At 41.2% G+C, this 26,525-nt stretch overlaps 2 protein-coding genes across 4 annotated transcripts in view; one reads left to right on the top strand and one right to left on the bottom strand.

Moving 5' to 3' along the window:
• The window catches only part of ANGPT2 (angiopoietin 2), a 54,014-nt gene extending 30,164 nt beyond the window's left edge, over positions 1-23,850 (top strand). The window contains exons 3-9 of one of the 3 annotated variants that reach the window (XM_029226317.1): positions 2,133-2,254; positions 6,829-7,061; positions 8,995-9,122; positions 14,237-14,338; positions 14,892-15,058; positions 19,357-19,487; positions 22,685-23,678. In XM_029226317.1, the coding sequence (XP_029082150.1) occupies positions 2,133-2,254; positions 6,829-7,061; positions 8,995-9,122; positions 14,237-14,338; positions 14,892-15,058; positions 19,357-19,487; positions 22,685-22,845 (1,044 nt within the window). In that variant the 3' untranslated portion in view covers positions 22,846-23,678. Of the gene's footprint in view, positions 1-2,132; positions 2,255-6,828; positions 7,062-8,991; positions 9,123-14,236; positions 14,339-14,891; positions 15,059-19,356; positions 19,488-22,684 lie in introns of all 3 variants that reach the window. The other 2 variants (XM_029226315.1, XM_029226318.1) reach the window with 2 other exon arrangements.
• The window catches only part of MCPH1 (microcephalin 1), a 230,244-nt gene that overhangs the window by 104,516 nt on the left and 99,203 nt on the right, over positions 1-26,525 (bottom strand). The window contains 1 exon segment of the mRNA XM_029226314.1: positions 25,760-25,837. Within this exon segment, the coding sequence (XP_029082147.1) occupies positions 25,760-25,837 (78 nt within the window).

Here is a 26,525-nt window from a genome sequence, read left to right as displayed (position 1 = left end):
CCAAGAAATGCCAAACATCAGTCAGGAGGGGACAAGAAATAAGGGAAACGATAAGCCTTCCAACTGTAATAAGCCCACGCTGAGAAGCGCACCAGCATTCTTTCATTGTCTCTCGGAGAACTACTGGATAAGGTAGAGAGAACAGCAGGGGGGGGGGTGGTAGGAGAATAACAGATTTTTATCTGAATATAGAATAAGAAGTTATTTGCTTACCAATCTTTCCATAACATCAGAGCAGTTTAGGACAAATATAAATATCTTACACAGCAGGTCACAAGGTACTGAAAATTGTAATCCCCAGAGGTCATAAAATCCAAAAAGGAGAAGACACAAAAATCTAAAAGTAAATGTATCAATATACCCATTGTCAATAGTTAGGATAAATTAGTAATGCTTAGGTCATATCCCACCTTTGGGTAGTAAAACTGATGAGCAATTAAGCCCTTCAAAAAGCTGTCCTGGAAGTATAACATTGCCTGTGGTTCAGATAAGAGAAATAAAAAAGTATAAGATACAGAGCAATGATGTAAATCTTTGCTATCCTGTGTTAAGTTAGGCTTACTAGCATTTAATGAGGTTTTGTTGGGTCACATGATATAAAAAATCTATTGTGAAACTAGATATCACCTGATCCAGGATTACAGGAAAATAGGAAGATGGCTGGAAAGAAAACAGCCTATAATGTCCAACTGAACACATTAAGACGGCGGAGCCCAAGCAAGGACATCAAGGGACCGAATTACGTACCAACTTACTTAAGGCATCTGCTGCGTAGTTACTATGTGAAACGGGTTAAATCCAAACATGAAAATTTCTGATATGAAGATTCTTCCAGCTTGTCAGGGTGTCAGACTATTAAACCAGACTGTGAGGGGTGGTTGGAGGCCTGAGAACTCAGAGAGAACAGACAACCATGTGACCTGGGTAACTTAGAGCCACCTGCAGCTGGAGGCCTTCGGAAAAGTGATGGAAAACATCGCAACTGGTCCTGGGTGGGTCAGGACCCACACGCCATCCTCCCACCCCTCCCCCACTGAACTCATTTTATAGCTCTTAGGAGCTAAATAAAAGACCGAGTTTCCAGGTCCTTCTATCAATAACGAACACAGAATGTCTGGGCCCAAAGGAGATGTAGGGCAAATCTATATTCCGGGTGTTAACATTAAATCACACCCTGAGGTTGGCCAATGCCTTCTTTCATGCGCAGAAGTGTTCATGGTATGAAGGCATCCAGCTTTGACTAAGGACCAGACCGTCCCTAAACCTGCACGGTGGGGCTGGGCTGCCGCTTCCACGAATGACACAGACCCCGAGCAAACAATGCTTCTTTCAAGGACCCTCATTCTGGGCAACAATTCTGCCTGACACTTACACATGATGTCACATCCTGAGTAACCATGACACAGAGGATGTGAGTCATGGACTCTTCCTGCTAAAACGCAGCCAAACGCGAAAGAATTCATTCTTTAAGTTGTTTGAACACAATGGGAACAAGAGATACCGCACGTGGTCTATGTCAGAAAGGCCCACAAAGCAAAACTGAGCTCCTACTTCATATTGATGTTCTTGTTTCCTGATGGGTTTACATGATTTTTAAAATAGGAAAAAGAGCAGTGGAAAAGGGGGGGCGGAAGAAGAAAGAAAGACTAAACAAGTGAATACAAACAAGGAAATGCTGGGCTAAAAATGAGCTACGTTCTTATAGAGTGGAAGTATGTGACTTCTGAACACTTTGTCTACTGGCAGATGTGAGAACAGCATTTTGTCTTGAGCAGAGGAAAAGCCTCTCTTCATTTATCAACAACTTCCGATACATTAAATATGACCATTTTATACTCTCAATTATCTCACTGTGTGAAATGGTAAAACATGGCAGAACAAGAAAATGAACATTATTTGACACAAACACCATCGTTCAGAACTATTAAACCCTTTCCGAAACACATGATGAAAAAAATGTTTAACACACTCTGATGCAATCCAGCACAACAAGCCTTTTCTGAAAATGAAAATTATGCCAAATTAAGATGCTTGGGTAAGTAAGTAACATTTTAGTTATGTTTTCCTATAATTTAGGTAACTTTATGTCTAATTAAAAATAATAAATAGGAATTTTATTTTGTTACATTTAGGTATTAAATCAGACAACGAGACTTGAACTTCAGCTTCTGGAACATTCCCTATCTACAAACAAATTGGAAAAACAAATTTTGGATCAGACCAGTGAAATAAACAAACTGCAAGATAAGAACAGGTAATAAAAATACAAAGAAATGTATAATCCAGAACTGTACACTTTCTAGATATGAAAGCCTACTTCATATGACTATTAATTATAAGCGTGGCTTCCAAAATGCTGGATTTCTTAATGTATAGTACAAGGATCAGAAACCTTGTGAGGGGAAGGTAGGGAGAGGGTTTGGAGAAAAATGCTGCGAGGGCATCACCTTCTAAAACAGACTTCAACTTTGTTTTTGAATCCTCTGGCCCCTTAAAGATTCTCTTACACTAATCCTCCGAATTCTACCTCCATATTATGCATGAATCTATGGAAAACTACTGCCAGGGTTGTGCAGTAAAAGTCACACCGGCTGGGGCATTCTGATATTAACTTTGCCAAGTTCTTTGCCTCTGAGGACTTAGTTTATCCCAATGCAAAACGGTCTACAGCAGGAAAACTACACTTTATTGTAAACCAATGCACATTTCATGATGCAGTATTTACTCTTAAAGCGTATGATAAAGTAAAAACAAAAGTTAATACTAAATATGGTTATATTAATATCTAAATAAACATTTTAAAAATCCCAAGAAAACCAATACAGAAACTAAGATTATGGATGACCAGTGGGGATGGTTTTCATAGGTTTATTCCAGGAGGGGACATATGAGGATAATTCTATTCACGTTCCAGGTGTGCTTACCTCCTTGTTTCTAATCGGGATATGTACACATGACATGGAGGATGGCCAGGCAACAAGACACTCTAATTCACAATTAAATAATTCTTTATTCTTAACCAAAAATGACTGTAAGCTTATTGTCTTATAATCATTCTTTCCTGTTAATCAAGAACCAAGCTGAAACAATTCTTCTGTTCTTTGAGTAACAAGTTGGACTCATTATTGATTTAGGGTTTTGAAAAGCAAGTAGATTTTTATTCCAAATATTTTAATGTTTCAAATTTTTCTCTTCTGCAAAGTAATAAATAAAATCTGAGACCAATAATTGAGACGTAACAGTCTCTCTAGTTTCATGTTGTTAAAATGGCCTTATTTAATGTTCTTTTGAGTGGGCTGCAGTAATGCTGGACGCCCTGGTACTGGACACGGTCCCCACCTTAGTTTTCTAATTTAGTACGCAAGGATGCTAAAATGATCACTTACACACGTCAGTTACGTTACCCAGGCACCATCTTTGTAAATTTTTGTCAAATTGTATTGCCCTTTGCCTATAAAAGTGTGCATCTTATTCCCAAATCAAGACACACTGCTTAATATTTTCATTTACCACAAGGTGCAAACTTTCCTACACAAAGTCAACTTGAATTGCTGTGAAAAACAACTGACAACTTTCACTACGTTTTTTGATCATCCACGATTTGATGAAATTCCTTTGTATGTTAAAGCTTTACAATGTACAAAATAGTGATTGCAACCACACAGAAATCTGCTGTGTTTTCTGATAATTCCTGCTTAAATGATCCTTCACATTTTTTTCTCCTTAATCCTTCACAATTTTTCCCAGGTTAATTGACATTTGACCAGTAATGTGCTTTTCCAATAATTTCACTCCATTTCTATATGAAATTATATTTGAACATCCCAACATTTTCTCCGTAAAACTACCTTGTCGAATAAACATCCCTAACAAACGAAAATCCTACATGACTTGCAGCACCAGAGCACCACAACTTGGACAGCAGACATCTAACTCAGACTGGAGTTGCATAAGAACTGTTTCTGAATAACCTGCCATAGTGCGGACACTGAAAGGCGTAGCTTTTATCAGCTGACTTATAAAAACCATATGTAACAAATCTAAATCTATACCTGCACGAAGAATAATCATTTTAGCAGCTGCAGAAATCACGCTCTCTTTTGTCACAAATATGAAATGAAATGGCAATGATAATGGTTTTTTCATCAACAACTGTTAGTAAATACAAATAAGAAAATTGTGTTGATGATTCTACATCTTTCAGTGAGTTTGGCATGCTGTTTTCAGGTGCCTTAAATTTTGACTAGCCTAAGATTTCATCTGCAGGAACAACATTACAAAAATGTGTGAATGTGGGCTTCCCTGGTGGCGCAGTGGTTGAGAGTCCGCCTGCCGATGCAGGGGACACGGGTTCGTGTCCCTGTCCGGGAAGATCCCACGTGCCGCGGAGCGGCTGGGCCCGTGAGCCATGGCCGCTGAGCCTGCGCGTCCGGAGCCTGTGCTCTGCAACGGGAGAGGCCGCAACAGTGAGAAGCCCGCGTACCGCAAAAAACAAAAAAAAAAATATGTGAATGTGTTGCACGTTTGACAAACCACATTTTAAATTATCTTCAATAATTCCCCCAATGTACAATTGTCTTCTTCATGGAACAGTTTCCAATGAAGTCAAAGTACTTATTAGAGTCAACATTTTTCTGAAAATTGCCACTATAACACTTTTTGATTCACCAGCTGAAGTTGAAAATTACTATGCCCTTTTCATCTTATCATCCTTTTTTTTTTTTCCTTCTAAAATAAGTGATTGATTTAGGGGTTACTTGTACCAGTTCAGTTAAATTGTGATATTGTTATATGATTACTGTTACTGAAAAATGTTGTCATTGATACTGTCCCCTTCTGAAGAGAGGCAATAAAAACTCATAAGAGAAACATGATTCAGCCTTGATGTTTCCACCAACAAGGATATTTCCCCACATTTCTCAACAGACCATGAATTATGTTAATATAAAGTTAAGCTGTACCTAAGTCCAACTGTTATGGTGATGATCAAATTGATCATCCCGGATCAGAAATTCAAATAAGATGCTAAAAAGCAAAGTGTCAGGCAATGCAGGCCTTCTCCACCCTGCCCCACCCTCCTCCCATCACCCGTCAACACTGACCCGTGGCATTTGCTGCGCCGCACAAAGTTCTTGCTATGAGTTTATGCTCTATTCTCATCTGTTTTATCCCGTTTATTTAATTTCCTTTTATTAAAAAAAAAGAAAAGCTTATTGCAACCCACTAAATTGATCGCACAAGCCAGTAACAGGTCCAGATGAGCATTTTGCAAAACGCTGCTCTAAAATCCGATCTCTGAGACCCTTTACAGCCTTAAACGCAACGATACACGGTGCTGCTTATGACCAGCCTGGTCTGGGATGACCCGATGCTGGGCTCACCTCTTCAGTACCTGCTCGTATTTAACCTTAAGATTAAATCTTTTAGATCAGGATGTGACTGACCTCTGGATTCTACTGGTAGAGGTTTGGGAGAAAGAAACAAATTATTTTTTTTTCATCTCCATCCCACAGTATTCACACTCTCATTCACACTCTGGACCGTGTGATCATTACATCTTTCTTTTATGCCTCTTCATAGAACATTAAAGACAACAAAAGATTGGCTGGATAACAAATTTCAGCAAGATCACTTTGAAGGCAGTATAGATGAGTGATCTTAAAATGTCCGTACATTTTATGTTAATGATCTAGGTGAAGCATTGTAGGAGCACTTCCTATTGCCTGTACGCTGATGGTCCTGGAAATGATTTTAGGTAGAAAAGAAAAAAATTATGCATTTATTTTTAGGTTACCTTCTGCTTACGGTAAGTCATCTTGGTTTTTAGATCAATGAAAGTGATACACAAGTTAAAAAAAATAAGTTAGCTGATATCAGTAAAAATATTAAGAAATAATAGTTGAAAAAACGGATATGGTGCAACTGACGAAAGTCGAAAGCAAACGTCTGCATCACGGCAACAGATTATTTCTTGACTTGGTACTTTGACAGTATACTTATTGTCACACACTGGTTTACAATGACTATTGTAAATTTAGTATATTTACAATATAGGTAAATGACTGGGATAAATTTAAGAGCTGCAACTGTATTTCTGGTAATAATAATGATTCATACTGATTGTTAATGCTCATAGGTAAGACCTGTAGCGGGTAGTTTGTCCCTTGGCTGAGTAATGTTGTTTCCAGGGTTAAGGGTTCAGAAAATGTTACTGCCCCCAAAAAGGAACAATAGACCCACGGATTATTTGAACTAGAAGGGGTCTCAGAGAGCATCATCTAATCTAACGCCTTCACTATGGAGAGCGATTTACTTCTGTAGGTGGACTTTCCCTTAGATAGATATACACCTGAGATCCAAGGAGGGGATGGTCTGCCCCAGGTAACCCAGGGGGTCACGTGCAGAGGCAAGGTTCTCAGCCCGGGGCTCTCCCCACTGACGCACAGGTGTTCCCAAGCCAAGGGCACCTTGTCATCGTCCTTTGTCCATTGTCATTCCTCTTCAGCGGAACCACGGTCTTCAAGTGCACTGCATGTGGTAACTTCTAGTTACGAACCTTACATTTTCACTGGGGTACTTTCTCCTCATGTCACATCTATGTCCTCTCCCTGATCTCAGCAAGTTTGAGAGCTTCTTCAGGCCTGGGGCAACATCTTGTTACTTTATAACTCCTTTAACACCTTAACAGAGTGCCCTGGAGAAGCAGGAGTTCAACAAACAGGAACGACTGTATAAGGGTTATGAAACTGATTAGCTGTTTACAAAGCACTTGGCTTTGACGGTGACCAGAAAACCCTTCACTAACTAACAATTATTTCCCTTTACAAGTTTCCTGGAAAAGAAAGTTCTAGACATGGAAGACAAGCACATAGTTCAACTTCAGTCAATCAAAGAAGAGAAAGATCAGCTCCAGGTGTTGGTATCCAAGCAAAACTCCATCATTGAAGAGCTAGAGAAACAACTGGTGACGGCCACGGTGAACAACTCAGTTCTCCAAAAGCAGCAACACGACCTGATGGAGACAGTTCATAATTTACTGACTATGATATCGACATCAAACTGTAAGTAAAGTTTACATACTAGTTTTTCTTCAGTTGTATCTGCCAGTAGTCGACGAACCTTTCAAAATTCTAAAAAAGACTCTCACCTTTCAGAAAAAGCACACTTCTCTTACATATTTCATATGAATGCTTTATAGGGTCTCAATATGGAATCGATTAAAAAGGAGGAAGAGGGGAAGGGGAATATATATTTATACTAATTATTATGAGGCAAACCAACCCAAACATACTTTTTTGTTCATGGGCTCAGAGAGTCTACTCTTAGTTAGTTCCATTGCTAACTAGATGTTTGGGGCTGGGTAAGTTACTAAACCATAGTGGACATTTTTTTATTTTTTAAGAGGGAGAAACAATCCTAGGCCCGTAGGGTTGTTGTGAAGATTAAATGAGATAATATCGGTACTTGCAGTAACTGGCATAAGACTGGTACCCAAGAAATGCCAGTTTCCTTCTCTCACCACATCCTTAACTACATCTTGCCTTCCTTATTCCTTTTTGACCTTTCAACTTCTCTTCCATATTAGAGGGAAGAAGGGATGCATCTTCAGTCGTTAATTAGAGACATGATACACAGCCTGTGTGGTATTTTTAAGTTTTTTTTTTTTTCTTAAACATTGGGTCTAGTTCTTGCTACGGTCTGTTTCAGTGTCCTTTCAACTGTATTCTTTTGACACAGATGCACTTTACATATGATTCATGTAGAGACCCTCTTCACCTCCATAAGAAATATGTTCTCACATTTTCCTTGACTCATACAGCTATCCCCACTTTAATTACAGAAACATTTACGCAAGGTCTCTACTTAAACAAGGACGCAAACAAACAAAAACAGTAGCACAACCTTGTGCTAAGGGGCAGGTTTCACACCAGGTGGCCAGCTTGCAGCATGTGCCTTCCAACTAGACTTTCACTCTCTTATAATTTAAAAAAAATCATATATTTTTCTCACATTCAGAGAAAAGGAAAAGACAACTATCTGATGTCTGGTGGGACCAAGACAGTGTGAGGTATTAGCTTGGATGAGCCAAAGTAGAGGAAATCACGTAGCTCAGATCCTGGCAGAACAAACGAGCACAGGTGAAAGAGCAGCAGGACAGGCTTCGTCTGTGCCGTGTGCTTCCGGCTGATGTGCAGACGGGAGCCTCCACCTGTGATGCCTGCCCTCGCCACCCGGTCCAGACACCTAGGCTTTTGTCCGTCTCTAGAATGACGTACAAATACACACCTGCAAGCATACATACACACAAACACTTTTTCAATGTGGCAAAAAAGGGATTGGAAAGTCTAAATGTTGAGAGCAGAATAAAAATTTGAAAGAATTTCATAGCCCTAGACTTTTTAGACTTAAAAGGAAGAATTTCAAAGACGCAGATAAATAAATGTTAGGTTCCTCTTTAACGCAAGCTATCATGAGACGGTTGCTAAAAATCCAAAGAATACTAAATGTCTTCACCCAATGGTCTAAAGAAATGTATAAAGACTTGGCCTCAGATACACAGAAAGAAAGGAAAACAATCCACACCACTGCCTACATGCGACGCGGCTAATGGGCTATGGATGCAGCCACTGTAGAGCCAACACTATTTTTAGGTACATTCTTTTTTATTCTTCTGTAATAACTTTATCTGATTCTACTCAAGATGGAAGATTTTTTTTAAAGTAATAGTTTATTAAGGCTGAGTGTGAAGTACTTGCATTACATATAGTTGATGAGAAGAAAAAGGAAGTATGGATTATTGGTAACAATCTTTGAGAGTTAACACGAAACAGGCTGAAGGAGTAACTTTTGAAAGGCTAAAATACTAGCATCTCCCTTTTACCTATTGTAAGAATTCAAATGTAATAAAACTTAGCAAATGAGTACATCTCGAAATAACATACTTTTATCTTTTCACGAACTCCTTTTAAAAGCTTTCCTATTTTTAAATAGCAGCCAAGCACTCCCTCATTGCTAAGGAAGAACAAATCATCTTCAGAGATTGCGCGGAAGCATTCAAATCAGGACTGACCACCAGTGGCATCTACACACTGACGTTCCCTAACTCCACGGAGGAGATCAAGGTAAGGCATTGTCTCCCATTTTCACCTCCCTGGCTTGAAGCAAGTCGTTTTAGAAGTGGAGCAACTGCAGACATAGTTCACACACCCCGGATGCATCCCAGCTCCACTCAGAGCAAAGCAAGAAACACTGACACACGTAAAGGTCTCACCAAGGGCTCCGAGCCCAGCCACTGGGCACAGAACACTGACGATGCACATGAAGGATGTAGAAATATCTATCTTATTATATGTGTCTACCTAATATATAAGATAATCTACTTGTTTTCTCCTTGCATTTGGCTTAGTCATGCAGAGTGTCAGCTGTTTGCCTTGAAGTGTCAGACTAGCATCATTAACTTTAAAGAAAATGTCTTCCAAAATACCAGAGTTCGAATACCCATAGTTTATGTTCCAATCGTTACTTCAAGCAGCAATCGTATTCCATCCAAAAAACAAAAGGCTTGTTCAACCTGCAACTGAAACAGTCACACAACATTTCTCTTGGAGACAGCCATGGCACCTTGATGTGCAGAAGTGATCTATACTCACTTCCATTACATCAAACAGAAGATAAAAAGACGTGCCCGCAGCAGTAGAGGTTTAATAAGATTAATACTTTTTTTTACTGCTTTGTCAGAGACATCCTGAAGTGAAATTGGCTTTTCCCCCCCAAACAGCAAGTGTGTGGCCGAGGAACACAGTGACTCCGGCGTGCTCTGCACTAGTTAGCTCATTCTAGGGCACTGGCAGTTTCACCCACTAGTGCTTTTTGTACCATCAGTGCAAATGCTGTCACAGCCCCAAAGGCCAAGGACATGGTTATGGAGACAGTTCCGACCCTTTGGACTTGCTGCAGGGGGCTCAAGGCTTCCCTGGGTGGGCCATTCATACCCCAGCTGATGGGCTGGAAGACTTAACTCACACCATCAACGAGAGCAGGTCACTTTCTTCCCAAGTACCTGGAGTTTACTTCAAGGTGGAAGCTCGTAAGTGAACCAAGAATCAGAATTTACCATCAGGAGAAGCCAGTGTACAGCTTAACTCGGTTTTTCTTGGATATTCTGGAAAACTTGCTTTGGGAGATGTTAAGCTTTAGATGAGAAGAAAAAAAAAAGAAGTCACTTCCCCGGGGAGTATTTCAATGTGGCTTTGATAAGGTAAAACAACATTACATGAGAATCAGTGTGAAGTGTTATAGAACTCTGGGATGACTGTATATGTTAAATGCCTATAAGTATGTTTACGTCTAACTGTAAAAGCAGCTACACATTGAATGAACAGAAACACTTACAGAAAAGGCACTTGACGCTGTATCAAAATGGAGATTTTAAAGGCTCCTGAAAGTATCATCTCTTTGAACTCAGGGTTATCCTCAGTATTTAACATGGTCATAAAGGAAAACACTTTAAAAATACAAACAAGGGCTTAAAGATGTGGAATTTCAAACAGTAACATACACTTGATTTTGAATTTAAAAGATAAATATTCGATTTATCTTGAATAATAGCACAATATTCTTGTGCTATTGTTCACGATAAGACTTTCCAAAGAAATCTTTCGAATTCATTCGTGCTGCTTTAAATCAACCTTGAAAATCAGTTAATGTCCCTAGCATCCTAAAAGCAGTGTATTAAGGGGAGAAAAAACCCAAATATTCTGTTGCAGATGAAAAAGTAATGAGCAGACTCTATACTAAGCTCTTCAGTCCCCTGTGCTATCTGGTTCTCATGCCAGCTCTTTGGACGCTGTTGTCTGTCACCAGATGTCGGTCTGTTCTGGGTCTGGAGGTAAGGGGACAGGAGCGACCTGAGCAGGAGAATGGAGAGTAGAGTGGGCTGCTCCCTGATGCAGGCCCAGAGGGACTGTGTAATGTTTCCTGCCTCAGTGCGTGTCCCTGCCCCAGCTCGCCGTACCAACCCCAAAGGCCTCACTGCCGGGAGAAGAAGATATACAGCTCTGGGGTGATGTGGTCTCAGGCCACGGCTGGAAACATTAGGATTTATATATGCCTTTTACTCGTACGCAGTGAAAACAACTCATTGACACAGCCGGGAACAACAATCTTTGAAGCCTCAATGTTTTCATCTCTAAAATATATGGTCCAGATGAGTTACCTCTGGATTCCCTTCCAGACTTCAGGTTCCATAATTCAATCTGAGGAAGTCCAAAAGATTTGGGTGTAAATTCTGACTCTGCCAACGTGTGCCTCTCAGCAAGTCACTGAACCTGCGTGAGGCTCCTGTTTCCTGATCTGCGACGTGACGCGATGTCCCCTGTCTTGGAGAGCGGTTTCGGGGTGATGATGGAGATGAGCACCCAGGACAGGGCTCGGTGCTTGCCATCCATTCAACATGCAAGGACTGTGAGACAACCTCTCTGTGGGCCAGGGCACCCGAGCTTGGCCTGCTTCATCTAATTCAAGGAAAGAATGTTCAACAGATCTCTGCGCAGATCCTTCCCAAAGAGGCCTAAATATCATTTCAACCTTATTTTTGAAGAATTCATTAGGTTTTTGTACAAGATAGACATTGCAAGATGGCATTTATCAGAAGCATTAGGGTTACATTTTTGCTAGTCAGAGACATAAGAGTTTCCTTCCCTACATTTCCCAGGATACCTGACGCCTAATGTCGATCTCTTTGCTCTTTAATCACTCAGTCACCATGGCCTCAGAGCCGAAGCATAACATTTAAATCAAGCGCTATTTGCTGAAAGAAATCAAGCTTTAGAGCGAGATATCAGGTCCCTGGACCACACCATGGTGTGATCATCAAAAGTATTAACCGCCCTCGGGTTTGCTGTAACTTAGCAGTGAGGTCATGGGCATTATCTGAGGACTTATGCTTTTCCGACCCTGATATAATCTACTTCATCATTTTCATCTGTACCTTCTGGCTACGTGGAGAACTCTACTTGAACACTATCTTGCTCTGGAAGCCTCACGAGCCAACTAGCCATGATACTCTGGTGTTTATAAATGCTCTGTTCTTTTTCTGAAGCTGGACAAAGTAATATTAAGACAACGTTCCCATGATCCCGTCATTGTCCCTAGTGGGGTGAGAGGATAGTATGGCTCAGACCCCAGCTCTTGGTCTTCACTGATTTGCACAACAAGATGGACTTGTTCTCTGATTTAAATATCAGCAGTTGCATCAGGGTGATTCTGACACTGAAGAAGCGAGTGTTAGAATGAGGACAGGCTCCCTGAGAACAGTGTGCCGTCCTCTCACCCGCTAGCACGCCTTTTAGGACACACGGGGGCTAACGTGTGTGTGCAGGACTGCTCAGATCAATGGAGCTCATTCAGCTAGTTTACTAGACACGTTGACAGAAGTGAGCAGTATGGACCATCTTGTGGACCAGAGGCGAGTGAGAGGCAGTATTATTCATGAACTGATTTCAACGTGGAGCTGCATGGAGGGCCTTCTGACCTATTAACAAAACAGTCAGGTTTCTCTGTTTTCGGAAGCATGGGGGAGGAGAAAACACATCACAGAATTAGGAAATTAAAGAGACCTTATTCAAATCCTATATGCTACTTAATAGCTGAATGACTCTGATCAAATTAACCTAACTTTACCAAATCTTTTCTCCTTTCAAACATGCAGAATGATAGTATCACAGCAGAGTTGCCGTGAGATTACAGATAACATACGGAAAGTAACTATCCTGGTGCTTGGAACAGAGTGATGCATAGCAATGATAACAACGATAATTAATAATAACGTCAACACAGAGAGATAATAACGGGTTATATTAAGCAGATCAATTTCATAGGGCTGATTAATTTAAAATGGGGAAATCATCTTATTCTTGATAAATATAATCTTCTTTCATGGAACACATGTTTCGAAACATGAGGGTCATTGGGGAAGCGATGACGGGCCGAGCGTCCATCCTGGAGAGAGTCTGGAATGGCGGTGGAGAGCGCGCAACAGGAGAAGCAGTGCTGGGTTCCAGCTGCTGCTCTTGGTTCTGCTCGAAACAGGACGGCCAACAAGCACTTACAATGAAAGGGCGGGTCCAAGTGCACTCTGGGTTCTCCTTCAGCCCCCATTCTCTAGGATTTCGGCTCACAAATGCAGTACAGTTGACGTGTAAACTTACTCTGCCAAAATTATCTCCATTCTTCCCCCCAAAGACCATGGAAGACAACAAAGGAAGAATACTTCTAATTGCTTTTGAACCTTAACTTTCACATTTACTACCTTGTAACCTGTAAGGAAATTCATCTTAACTTTTTGGAACACTCCTTCGTTCTACTATAATCACATTATTTAAAACTATTTGTGTAATCTCATTTTCAGGGGTTTTTAATTTCATAATAAAACTCCAGCTGAGTTGAAATTGAGCATGCATGCTCCTAGCCCAAGAAAGAATCCTGTGTAGTGAACAAAGCTGAAACCCACCAAGCCCGTTTAAAAGCAGAAATCAAAAGAGCTGGGAAGAGAAGTAACAGGGGCAGTGAGCAAAGTGCAGAGAAGCGTGAAGTCAGGGTCTGTGGGGTGGAGCTCCCAGGCCCCTCAGGTCACACACACACAGCGGGTACACGGGAGCCCCCGGTCCCTTGTCCTGAGGGATGAACCAGGAAACCTGACTTTGATCCCACACATGGAGGAAGCCGAACAGCCCCATGGCATCACAGGAGTCTTGGAAACCGCACAAGGCAAGAGTCTCCCTTTTACACCACTCTCTGGAGAGTCAGTCGGGACTGGCAACCACCATAAAGGTTTTCAGGGCCGTGAACACGAGGCGATGGATTTCTACAGGCTGGAGATGAGAGGTTTCGGGCCAACCTGCCAACGCGTCCCGTTCCCAACGAATCTCTAAGGAACAGCGATCTCAGGGTCAGCTATCGGGGTGGGTCTTTAGCCTAGAACACATGATGACAAGGTCCTAGTTTCATCGACACATCATGTTATATTACTGTTTATTTTTCATCATCATTTTAAATTCACGGTTTTCAATTTCTTTAAAATCCTCTGCCTCTTGGAAGACCACAAGATTTACCCCAGAGAACCCCATCAGCCCTGGTCTTATTATAAGTATCTCCGTTCATCTCGTTTCTGTTATTTAAGACAAAGACCCAAGTCACGAACATTTCCCAGGCAGTAATTGTGCGTTCCTGTTTGCAGGCTTACTGTGACATGGAAACAGCTGGAGGTGGGTGGACAATTATTCAGCGACGTGAAGATGGCAGTGTTGATTTTCAGAGGACTTGGAAAGAATATAAAGTGGTATGAATACTCTTTAAACCATCTGAAAATAATTTTCTTTGCGAAAACTAACTTTGAGAATGTGCAGGAACTTTACCACAAATCTAAAACTAACCAATGACTTTTGATCTTTTTTTTTAACCAAAGGGTTCTTTTTAACTGGTGTTTCAGTCTCCCCGTTAAAGAATGGTCCTGCTGCCAATGTAATGTAAACTATATATCAAAACAAAGACATGCGAAAGTTAGGCTTATTTTTAATGGCGGGCTCAGCATTTTTTGGTAAACTGTTTCATAGTGTTTCACACGTCTGTAAACTGAGATGTTTATGATACTGGTGGTTCCCCAAGTCGTTCTAATTATCCCAATACTAATTTCCTTCTGGTGACAGCTTAGTTTCCTAAAACCGACCTTTTAAAAATCTTTCTTATATGCAAGACCCCAAAGTTTCACGGTACGGGAAGGGATTTCTGTTGACTATTGAATGGTTATTCCGTGTTAAGCTGATGGACTATTGATTTCAAATACATGAAGAAAAAATAAATGAAGTAAGTGAATTTTACAACTTCGATTTCAGGGATTTGGGAACCCTTCAGGCGAACACTGGCTGGGAAATGAGTTTGTTTCACAAGTGGCTAATCAGAAACGCTACGTGCTTAAAATACACCTGAAAGACTGGGAAGGGAATGAGGCTTACTCGCTGTACGACCATTTCTATCTCTCAAGCGAAGAACTCAATTACAGGTAAGGAAATTATATGTCACTGAAAAAAGTTAAAGGACTTGCTGGGTGATGACTCCAGAAAGTCAGAACCCCATTGTACTAACCAGAATCTAAATTACTCATAGGCTACCTTAAGGGGGAAAAACATCTTGTTTCTTAGAGCTCTGTGCCGCCTTTAGGTAAGTTGCTCTAGTTTCAACATTCGAACTTTAATTTCAACAATATAAGGAAGGCTTCATGAGGACAGAATTTTGCCTGTTGTGTTTGCTGTGTAGCCTCAGGGCACAGGTGAACCCTGCGTGGCAGATAATGGGCCTTTAACAACTGTTTGTAGAACAGGTGAATGTTGTGTCCCTATAAAATGCCATGCCAATACCACAACAGATGTATACCCATGACCATACTGTTTTCTTCCAGAAGGTTTTAAAAGTTAAATCTATCTTTTTGAAGTTTAAACACATTCAACTGTTATGTTCCATCCCAAAGTCAGGATGAGTTGCCAAGTTCAAAAGAGGAAGGATTAGGTGGGCAGTAGGTAGCCAGACCCTCTGCCCTCTGCTATAGGAAGACCATCTGATTCACAGCACTGCCTCAGTATTTACCTACCTCCTCCCACCCACTGGACACAGCTAATCTTGAATGTTCCAAGAAAAGCACGGGCAATTTTGACTGGGAGTTTACTCTTTGGCTCTAAAGCCCCCAGAGAGTAGAGACAGAGCAAAGGGATCTCTACAACCTGCCGTGCCAGGCAAGGGCAGTAGGCACGTGCACCTGTGCTTTACAGGGAGAGGGGCTCAGACGTGCGTGTCGACGGCGGCGCAGAGCAGGGCGATGGGGGGCCTGGTGGCCACACGGGAATTGGTCTGAGAAGGCACAACACAAGGGTTCAGGCACCAACACACCCTGAGGGAGTCTAGAGGGCTCGGACTGGTGGTGTTTGGGGGTTTTGGTGATCACGGAGCACACGTTATGAAACACCAACTCTGAAGTCAGAAATAAACAAGCGAAGTTCCATAGGAACGTCACAGGAGACAGGCGTCAACTGGCCTGCCGTCCCGTCTAAATCCCACTGATGCCCGACTCAGACCCTCTGCTCAAGAGAAATTCCAAGATCTGAGTAGTTGGGGAAAAACCCACGATTTCGAAATCCTTGAGCTGGCTTCCTTGGGGAGGCGCGCGATGGACAGCACGAAAAAACGGGCCGAAAGCCAGCTTGCTGACAGCCACCTGAGAACTGCACAATGTCCAGTGTCCTGCTTTATAAACAGTGGACCAAAATTCGGAAGCATGTTTTGAAAACAGATAATGTACGACAAGCTTCGACACGACTTTTAAGAAGTCAGTGAAACAGCCCATCAGCTCTCATTACAGAAAGAGCCGGCTGTCCAGGGTGGACAGGAACTCAGATGAATGAAGAGATAGGTGTTGGGGCCTCATTGCAGCCCAAAGTTGACTCCACAGATCAAAACTTCAATGAATTTTTAGACATGAGTGGTTGGTCATTGTTTGACCTCCAAGCTAAATATTTTTTCAACTGGCAACAGTTAGGAATCTACAACACAGGAATTAAAAAAAAAAAGAAGCACACACAAAAATTAAGGATTAGACTGTTTATATAAGAAGATTTTACAATATGGGTCATTACCCTTGTATGCTGACATTATAAAAATATTTTAAACTGCGATGGTTCTTAACAGATATTTCCTTTAGAAATGCAATCAATTTTTGGATATGCCATTTTAAAAAGCACACAGCTGTTTAAAGCTCAGTTTAATTTACTTGGCAGTATAAAACAGATACTACACTGAAAAAATTATTATCCTAATAAAACATGTCAATGTGATAAGAAAACTGGGATGTGACTAAAACAATAACTACAGATGTTTCAGAATGCCAATTGTATGTAGCAGCTAAGTTGTTTTTCACTAAAGGAATTTTGTCCCAAATGTAGGAAAACTGAAAAAATACACGTTACAAGAAGGGATAAATGCATCAATAGAGTATGATTATTTTTACCAACACTAAAAACTACTTGTATATTAAACCTTAAGAATTGGTCACTTTTCACAAACATTCTTGCAATTCTATACAAACACTGAGATTTAATTATTAAATGTTGGCATTACCTCTCCTTTCACTCCACTGTGATGTAAAAGCAATGGGTACCAATTTAAAGGAATTTCAAGAACGTGGCTATTCTTAACAATCAAATTTTACAAGAAGGCAACTTTAAAACAATGGGCCAGACTCCCCTGGTGGCACAGTGGTTAAGAATCCGCCTGACAGTGCAGGGGACACGGGTTCGATCCCTGGTCCAGGAAGATCCCACATGCCACAGAGCGACTAAGCCCGTGCCCCACAACTACTGAGACTGCACTCTAGAGCCCACGAGCCACAACTACTGAGCCCATGTGCCACAACTACTGAGCCTGCATGCTGCAACTACTGAAGCCTGCGTACCTAGAGCCCGTGCTCCACAACAAGAGAAGCCACCTCAATGAGAAGCCCACGCACTGCAACCAAGAGTAGCCCCCGCTCAGCGCAACTAGAGAAAGCCCACGCACAGCAATGAAGACCCAACGCAGCCACAAAATAAAAATAAAAAATAAAATGAAACAATGGGCCACACGGCAGAAGGATCTGAAAAGATACAACTTTTCTCACAGAGGCTCATAAAACATAGTATTCTCCCTTCTTTTGCTTTGGGGAAATTTAATGCGTTCCAGTAGAACTGAGATTGTTCAAAGGAGACAGGAGAGTTCAAAGGAGGAAAAGCATGGGGAGTAGTTCATCTCAACCCTACCTACGATTAATGAGAAGGGCCTGGACAGAAATTAAAGTGTTTCAAAATCCCAAGGGTGAGCAGAACTTACAGGAAGGCCTTGCCGCAGGTATGCAGAGGCTGTGCTAGGGCCCAGGGTCATTTTTGAAGCGTGAGGATAACCCTGAAATTCAGAAATTCAATCAATGCCTGTGATGAGGCTTCCAGAGCTACAGTACTACAAACAAAAATCTGAGTTACCAACACAAACGTTACTCAGGACCAGCGCTTTATGGAACTCATTGGATATGCCCCCGTGCCCCCCTTTTCACAAATGCCTCCTCGATAACCAAGCGCCCCTGTGAAGGGGAGCACCAGCGTGGAGCCCTAACAGAGGTGCAGTCCCAGCTGCTGCCAGTCCCAGCTCCACCACTTACAGCACGTGGCTGTGGACGAGCTCCCACCTCCGAACCGAACCTTAGCGATCTTACGTGTAAGAAGGGGGTGGCGCCTGCCTCTCGGGGCCAGTCTGGGCATTCCATGCACGGGCCCGGGACAGTGAGTGGCACAGGCGGGTTAGAGACACGCCCCTGGGGAACCTTTCCTCTCAGCTCCACCTTCTGCTCCAGCATGAATTCCAGGAAATCCTATTCCCTCCCAGATAGCTGTTAGCAAATGTGAGCAGGTGTTCCCGAGATGAGCGGCGGCGGTGGCGCTTGAAGTGCAGCAGGAGGGTCCCTGGGATGGGGAGACCTCACGCCCCAGGTCTCCACGCTCCAAGCGCCACACTGTGACATGGAGCTCGACACAGGCACCCGCGTCCCCCGGACCCTGCTCCGAGCTCCGGAGCCTGCCTGCCTGGGGCTCTCCTGGAGTCGGGCTCACAGACCTGCCCCTGCCCTTCTCCCCTCCTCCTTGGCAGGCACAGTGCTGGGGCGAGCCAGATTTCTGCAATCTTCTAAAAGCCTGGGCTATTATCTAGGGTCTAAATAGTACGGTTATTCTTTCTCAATGTCTGGCAGGTTTATTATAATACTATTCAGAAACAAGGCAAAGCAGCCACAAGGATTTGTTTCTCCACACAGTTCTCTAGATTTCTACTTCACATTCAGTGGTCATCCCTTGTTGTCTGCTGTCCTCCCCACACCCACCAGTCATCCTGGATTCTCATTTCTACAATAGATGGATGATGCCTGGAGACTTGGAAAGAGGATCCCATCACGATGTATTTTCCCCTCTTCTGTTTACCTGAAAGCAGCAGGAAAATAAATGACAGGGCCCCCAAGTCCCCGCTGATGCCTGTGCAAGTGATACGCGTTGAAGGCTTCATGAAAACATTCCTCTTTGCCTAAGGATTTGATGATAAGTTGGTTCCTGTTTATACCAGCGCAAAAACATTTTGTCCAGAGTATGCACGCGTGCACTGAGCAGCATAGCACGTGTTTCTGTAGAATGAAATTCTTCATTGTGAAAAACTTTCCACTATGATAAATCAACCACCCAAGCCAATTATGTTTTGCCTTTTTTTTTTTTTTTTTTTTTCTTTGCATGCTTACAGGATTCACCTTAAAGGACTCACAGGGACAGCCGGCAAAATAAGCAGCATAAGCCAACCAGGAAATGATTTTAGCACAAAGGACGCAGACAACGACAAATGTATTTGCAAATGTTCACAAATGCTCACAGGAGGTGGGATGACGTTTCTCTCTTCCTATTTGTATTGGCAAGGAAGGATTTCATAGAGGGAAAGGTTGGCTCTTTGGACTTCAGCCTGTGATTGGTGACAATGTCCCAATTTCATAAATAGACTTACTCGCTCAATACAGGGAAATTTGTTTTTCGCTTTTTCAGACTGTTGAGTTTTACACACGAATGTGATATTGAGCTAGAATTGTCAGCAGGCCAACCGTGTCTCCTCAGGACCTACCCCTGGCAAGGAGAGGGGCCGTGTGATCCTCAGCAAGCTCTCTGGAGTTAGTGCTGAGTATCAGATGTTGGCACGATGGTTTAATTCCATTTTGCTTTATTAAAAAGGTTAAAAATTAAAAATGGCTACCGAAACAGGGATATAGATTCATCAGTATAGAAATGTTTCCAATTAATAATTTATTGTTCAAACAAGGATTTTTCAGTTGTCTTTTTTTTTTAAAGTATTTCATTAATATATAGCAAATACTAATAATGCACAGAAAGTAATTAACCAAGCTCCCTTTCTGTGCATCAAATTAAAATGAATGATTGTCCACTTTAAGGCCTCTATCTTCAGGCTCTTCTTGCCTTCTACCTTTCATGTTAGACCTCTTAAAAACAAAAAACACACAAACAAAAAGAAACCATACCCATAAGCAAATGTGATATAAGTCACTTAATGGCCAGATGAGTTTTCAGAAACATTTCAGAGTTTAGTGACAGGAACCAACTGTTAGAAAACTTATTCTTCTGATTCCTAAAATTTTAAACATGGAATAACTAAAACCAGTTAATTGTGATTGAGACCAGGAAAAAGTCGGGCAAATGCTGTGGAGTTAGTTCTTAAAAACACTGAAAGGTTGAAATTAGCAACAAAAATTCTGCCAACAGTGCAGACGAAATGCAGAGGCAAACAGGAAATTGGCAGGGTTTAATTTGTAGAGACCATGAATTGTATCACCAAAAATTCATTCATTACTCACCCAGGAAAACCAGAGGAAAGAGCTGCAGTCAATATATTTTATAAATACGAGGTACTGCATAAACAAGTAAAGGGTCTAAACTTGTCACGTGTTTGTACTGCAGTTAAGAATCATTTACGGACAAAAGGAAGGATTTATTTACAAAAATAATTTGAAACCCAGTAATTTTCAAGTCTTTAAAATGATACTGAGAGAATTAGGCTCCATTAAGAAAATCAGTCCTATGGTTCCTTAGAGAATATATTTCATGTATAAATAGACGTTGGTAACTTAGGTCTTCCCTATTAGCCATACTTACTTCAGTAATTTTTTCAACCAGAGAAAGCTATTATGCTGATTGTGTAAAAGCTGCCTGTCTCTCCCATCCCACCACAGTAATCCTTTTTGAAGCCAACCAGGGGAGGCGGGGAGGGGAGGGAGCACGCCGAATCCTGCTTCCTGTCTGTCATTCCCACACTGAGCCCAGATGTCCACGCAGAGGGTGGCGGTTTTCAGACCACCCGAATGTCAAGAGCTACTCAAGAGAGTATCAGTGCATTAATAACCAAGGAAACAACATATTTACTTACTCAGATCAAGATTTAGGGCTGAGAGTGGAAGTGGAAAGGAGATCGGGGAGAAGAAACGCAGCCCAAGAGAGACAGCAGAGCGGTCCCGACTGTAGAGGTCAGATTCCCAGCCGTGGTCTGGACCACAGATAAACCAGCGTAATGACCAGCTAGATTTTTGCATAGACAGTAAATTCTATAGTTGAGTCAGACAGCAGGCTCTGGAATGGACATATCTATAAATCTGCAATATTCTTGAATAGTTTGAAGGTTTATGAGTCACACACACAAACGTCTTATCAAATCAACATCAATCTGCACCGACCTAAGTCATGGAGCTGTTACTATCAGGAAACGATCAGAGTTCAGGGTATAAATAATATAACAATTGCATCAGAATACTTTTTAAAGAAATAAAACATGCCCTACCAATACCTGTAACGTTCACATTATTGATTTCTTTTACTAGGTATGGAGAGATCGATAATAGTTTTTTTTTTCTGTATTTTAAAATTTTATATAAATGGCATCATAATGTATGTGTCCTTCCAACACAATCTTGCAAAGATTTATCTGGATTAATGCTTGTAGACTGAGGGCATTCCTTCCCCTCCCAAACCCAGGGCCTCTAGGTAAGGGTATTAAAAGCCCAAGCCTAGTCCTTCAGGTGTAGGTGTGGATGCCCACTGCTCCACCGCTGTGCCATGCAGCGGCCTCCCAGGTCCCCCACTTTGCCTTAGTGCACACACCACTATACCTCTACATTTCCTTTCTGTCTCTGGGACTTAAACGTTTCCTTTTTATCTAGCTCCACTGAGTACTTAAAATTTGGGGTTACGTTTGAAACAAAAAGACTTTCTTTTTTTTTTTTAATAAATTTATTGATTGATTGATTTTTGGTTGTGTTGGGTCTTCGTTGCTGCGCGCGGGCTTTCTCTAGTTGTGGTGCGCAGGCTTCTCACTGTGGTGGTTTCTCTTGTTGCGGAGCACAGGCTCTAGGCATGTGGGCTCCAGTAGTTATGGCTCGTGGGCTCTAGAGCACAGGTTCAGTAGTTGTGGCGCATGGGCTCAGTAGTTGTGGCTCGCGAGCCCTAGAGAGCAGGCTCAGTATTTGTGGCGCACGGGCTTAGCTGCTCTGTGGCATCTGGGATCTTCCCGGACCAGGGCTCGAACCCGTGTCCCCTGCATTGGCAGGGGGGGGTTCTTAACCACTGCTCCACCAGGGAAGTCCCAAAAAGACATTCTTTGTTAGGCGGAGGGGAGCCTGAAGCAGCCTGGTCCACCATGTTGCTGGCACTGGATGGAAGGTGATCCTGGGCCGATGAGAGCCACCCATCGATTCTTCGGGCTCTGACTTTTCCACACTTTCAACTGTCCTGTGGGTCTCCTAGTCACGTCTGTGGGTGACTGGTCCTTCCCCACAGCACAGGGGAAGAGGAGTAAGAAAGCACGTAAAAACATGTGCCCCAGGGGCTACGGTTCCACCAGTGTAGAGGTGGAAAACCACACTGCCACCTGCCAGGGTGGCACCCTCCACTCTCAAGAAGGCCCGCACACACCTGCTTAAAATGAGCAGAATGTGACTCTCGGATTAGCCAGTATTTGTAACTCCGTGGTGAGATACGGCCACCTGGCTCCTAATTCCTTCTGTGTTTCACTTTCACAGGCTGGTGGTTTGATGCCTGTGGTCCTTCCAACCTGAACGGAATGTACTACCCACAGAGGCAGAACACAAATAAGTTCAATGGTATTAAGTGGTACTACTGGAAAGGGTCCGGCTACTCGCTCAAGGCCACGACCATGATGATCCGCCCAGCAGATTTCTAAATGCCTGTGCACACCTGAGGAACAGTGTCTTCCAGTTTTCAAAGACTTAATCCCAAAGCTCTGAAAGACACAGCTGCATGCTGCCTCCCTATCCAGCTCGGACAGACTGCCCACGCTCCAGACTGAGGGGACCCGCGAGCTCCATCAACGTCACCCCTTAAACCCGCATCACTCAACGAACCGAAGCACAACCCCCAACGAGCCACAGCCTGGCATGGTGACCTGGTAGAAAGCCTACGGGAAGATAAATTTAAGCTTGCGAATGAGACTGACAATTTACAGGCTCTGTTGTCACAACCAAGAATGTTATGTGCGAGTCGATCAGTAAATAACTGGAAAACAGAACACTTATGCCATATAGTAGAGATAACCTTGGAACTGCATTCTTCTGAGCACTGTTTATAGACTGTGTAAATATCCATATGTCCTGAATTCAGCACCACTATCATAATTAAAAGGAAGGAAAAATTCTCGAAGCCATAAAAATATACTATATATTCAGGGATTTTTATGAGAAGTGGTTATTAGCGGTTTAATATTTGGAGAAGGAAAAACATAGTTAACGCATTCTGACTCCTCCTCTTAGGTGCTTTAGATTTTCATTTTGAGAACAGCATATTTGCATAGGCATTGATAGGTTAGTTTTAAGTTAATGCTCAAATATATATATTTCAAGTTTCTCTGGTGAAAACTTTCAGGATCTCTGAAATTATTAATAGAAACGTGTTCTTTTAGTATATATGAAGATTGTACTATTTTTTTTTTCAGCCTCGCTGTTAAATATGAAGGGATTTTTAGTAATTAAATATAACTTATTAGGTGAGATGACCACATTTAACTTTTATGATATTTACAACATTGTAATATGATTCTGAAACAAATGATTGTGCCTTGTGACAAGGAAAATCTTGATTTTTAATGATGAAGAAAATTATACATTTAATTTCATGACAAAGAGGCTTTCCTATCTTTTACTCACTATTCTAATACAAAAGTCTTTTTTCTCTTCTACTAAGACGTATTTTAGGGAAGTAGGCTACAATGTAGTTTGTGGTTGAGAAAACACTTCCATTTAAAACACTTACAAAGCTATACTTCTCAAGCTGGATTCACCCTGGAAGTTATTTACAGGAAAAAATAATTTGCGTTAGTAACATTAACTTAAATCTTACTAGAATTAAACCATCAGCAAATTAAAAAAAAAAAAAAGGTGTTCTGGGGCGCAAAACCAAAATCTGATATTTATAGCATATTCAAATGTTTACAGAAAATTTTGAGAGCACAGATTTAAGCTCAGGACTGCAAAACCTTAAACTCCTAGAGTTTTAACTCCGTTTGAAGTTTTTCCATTGTACAATTAATACTAATGAACATCTGAGTAATGCTTCATAAGTTGGAAGCAATTTCTCATATATTCGCTTTTGAGTCAGCTACTAGGAAGCTTAGAGCGAAATTTGCAGCCAGCATTTACCTGTGTCTGTCTTCACCTTATACTGTTCTACCACTATTTTTTTTCTTTATTCCATTTTTCTTATCTAATTTATTTTATCCCCACACCCCCCTCCTCTTCCCAGCTTAGTTTTATGACACTCAGGTGTTGCTGAGTCAACTTATGGACTCTGGACAAGTCAGGCCCTCTGCTTTCCCACCATGCTGCACTTGCCCAACAAATATATTAATGAGAACATAACCTCCCATCCCAGAACAGCTCCTCTTATTACATGTAAGAAGGCGTCATAAGGTTAGCAGAGGTTGAATTTATACACAGCTTTGTATCAAGCTAAAAAACATCTGATAATAAGAAAATATCACCGCCTCAAAAGAAACAATAAATTTCCATGACATCTCAATGACCACATGACAGACACCGAGGTGGGAAAATGATAATACGGGAAAAACTGGCAACAACACAATTTATATTCACTTGCCCATGTAGGCGGATAAGGTGAGTTTCAAAGACAAACCTCACTATGTTATTCAGAGTTACGTATACTCTCTCGTGACAGTGAGTGGGGGAGAATTTGAGTTTTTACTTTACACTTCAACTCCTTACCCGGTATTTCAAACAAAGAGTCTTGCTGAGAGGAATTTTTTCTCTCCTTAAGAAAACATTTATAAAGTCCAGAGCAAATCAAAACAGCAATCTCAAAAATGAAAACAAAAACAACCCAACAACTAGATAACCACAGCGACTGGAGGACAGAGTTCAACTTCTCACTATGTGATAGTCATATGGCATACTCAAACAATTAAAAAACATGGAGACCACTCACAGATTACACATCATCATTTACCTTTCAGGTATTACTCTTTTGAAAGGATAAAACGTGACAAACCAGTTAACATTTGAAAACAAAAGCCAACTTCTGCACAATCCTGCTTCCAACTAAATCTGAAATTACCTACTTATTAATCTTTAAAAAAATTAGAACCTGGAACTTTCCCATTAAGCATTTGAAATACCTGAAAATCAGTAAAGCTGAAGCTGAGTTTCAGGAAAAACATCAAAACAGAAAGACCACATCACAAGGCTAGCAGGCCACAATTTTTATACCTATCACTTCTATCTCTTTTAACAGTAACAGCATTATTTTTTAAGGCAGTAAGCAATATATAATAGTATCTTCTCAAGAATCTAGTCTTTTTTCATTTTTGTTTTTCTCAATCCTGAGGACTTTTATAATTAAATTTTTTGAGATTACATTTCTCACAACTTTTTGAGGAATGTTCTCACATTCTCACATTTATGCTCACAAATAGACAAAATGTGTTAAGTTCTGCAAATATGTCTTTTTAGTTATAGGCATAATTGCTCTTGATTTAATTAAAAAAACTTGAGTGTATATCTATGCTAATAATGACTTCCTGAAAACACCAAATTGTATTTACCACCATAAAATAATATGTGACTTACAGGAGCTGCAGGGAGGTAGTCTGACTCTTCAAACGGTTCCTCGGAAATCCAATGACCTATTTCCAAAGACCACAGTACCTATAAGTGAGAGAAGAAGCAGAACATTTTTTATAGACTTGTTAGGCTTTTAGTGGACAATAAACCAGTTTGAAGATACAGCAAAACCAAAATAAACAAACAAAAAAACCCTAGCAGTAACTACATACTACATTGATCCGAAGCACATGTATCTTGAACACCAAAGTGCCATCAGAATCTTCAGGTTACAAAAGTGTTACAAATATTAATAAACGCTTGTTTAAGAAAAAAGTCTCCTGATGGCTAGAAGTCTGGGTTATTATCCTAGTGAGGATAATCACCCCGTTCCTAAACATATGAAATATTACGTCTTCCTAAATTCCAGTTTCCAATTTAAGGAGTCATTATAGACAATCCTTAGTAAATAATACAGAATTTTATTAATTAAAAAAACCCCATGTATTAGGAGAAGATAGATCATAAGCCTAAATTCAAAAAGCAAACCTTTTGGTGTGTAACTTTATTTCTATCATTAGCTAATGTTTTTAGGAGAAGTTCTCCACATCCATGTTTGGAAATCCTTCTCACACTTTGGAAGAGTAAAATGTCTCATAAACAAGCTGTCATCATCATCGTTAGAACCCACACATTTTTAAGTAATCAAAACAATGTTTTCATTTTTAATTCAACATTTGAGATTCTGCACTCATCTCTACTCTATGACCAAACTCCTTGAAAAGCTGTATGT

Source organism: Monodon monoceros, unplaced genomic scaffold (genome assembly GCF_005190385.1).
Source record: "Monodon monoceros isolate NGI ecotype Baffin Bay Population unplaced genomic scaffold, NGI_Narwhal_1 Super_Scaffold_17, whole genome shotgun sequence".
Taxonomy (NCBI): domain Eukaryota; kingdom Metazoa; phylum Chordata; class Mammalia; order Artiodactyla; family Monodontidae; genus Monodon; species Monodon monoceros.
Note: the sequence above shows the minus strand (reverse complement) of the source record. Positions and strands in the feature narration are given on the sequence as shown.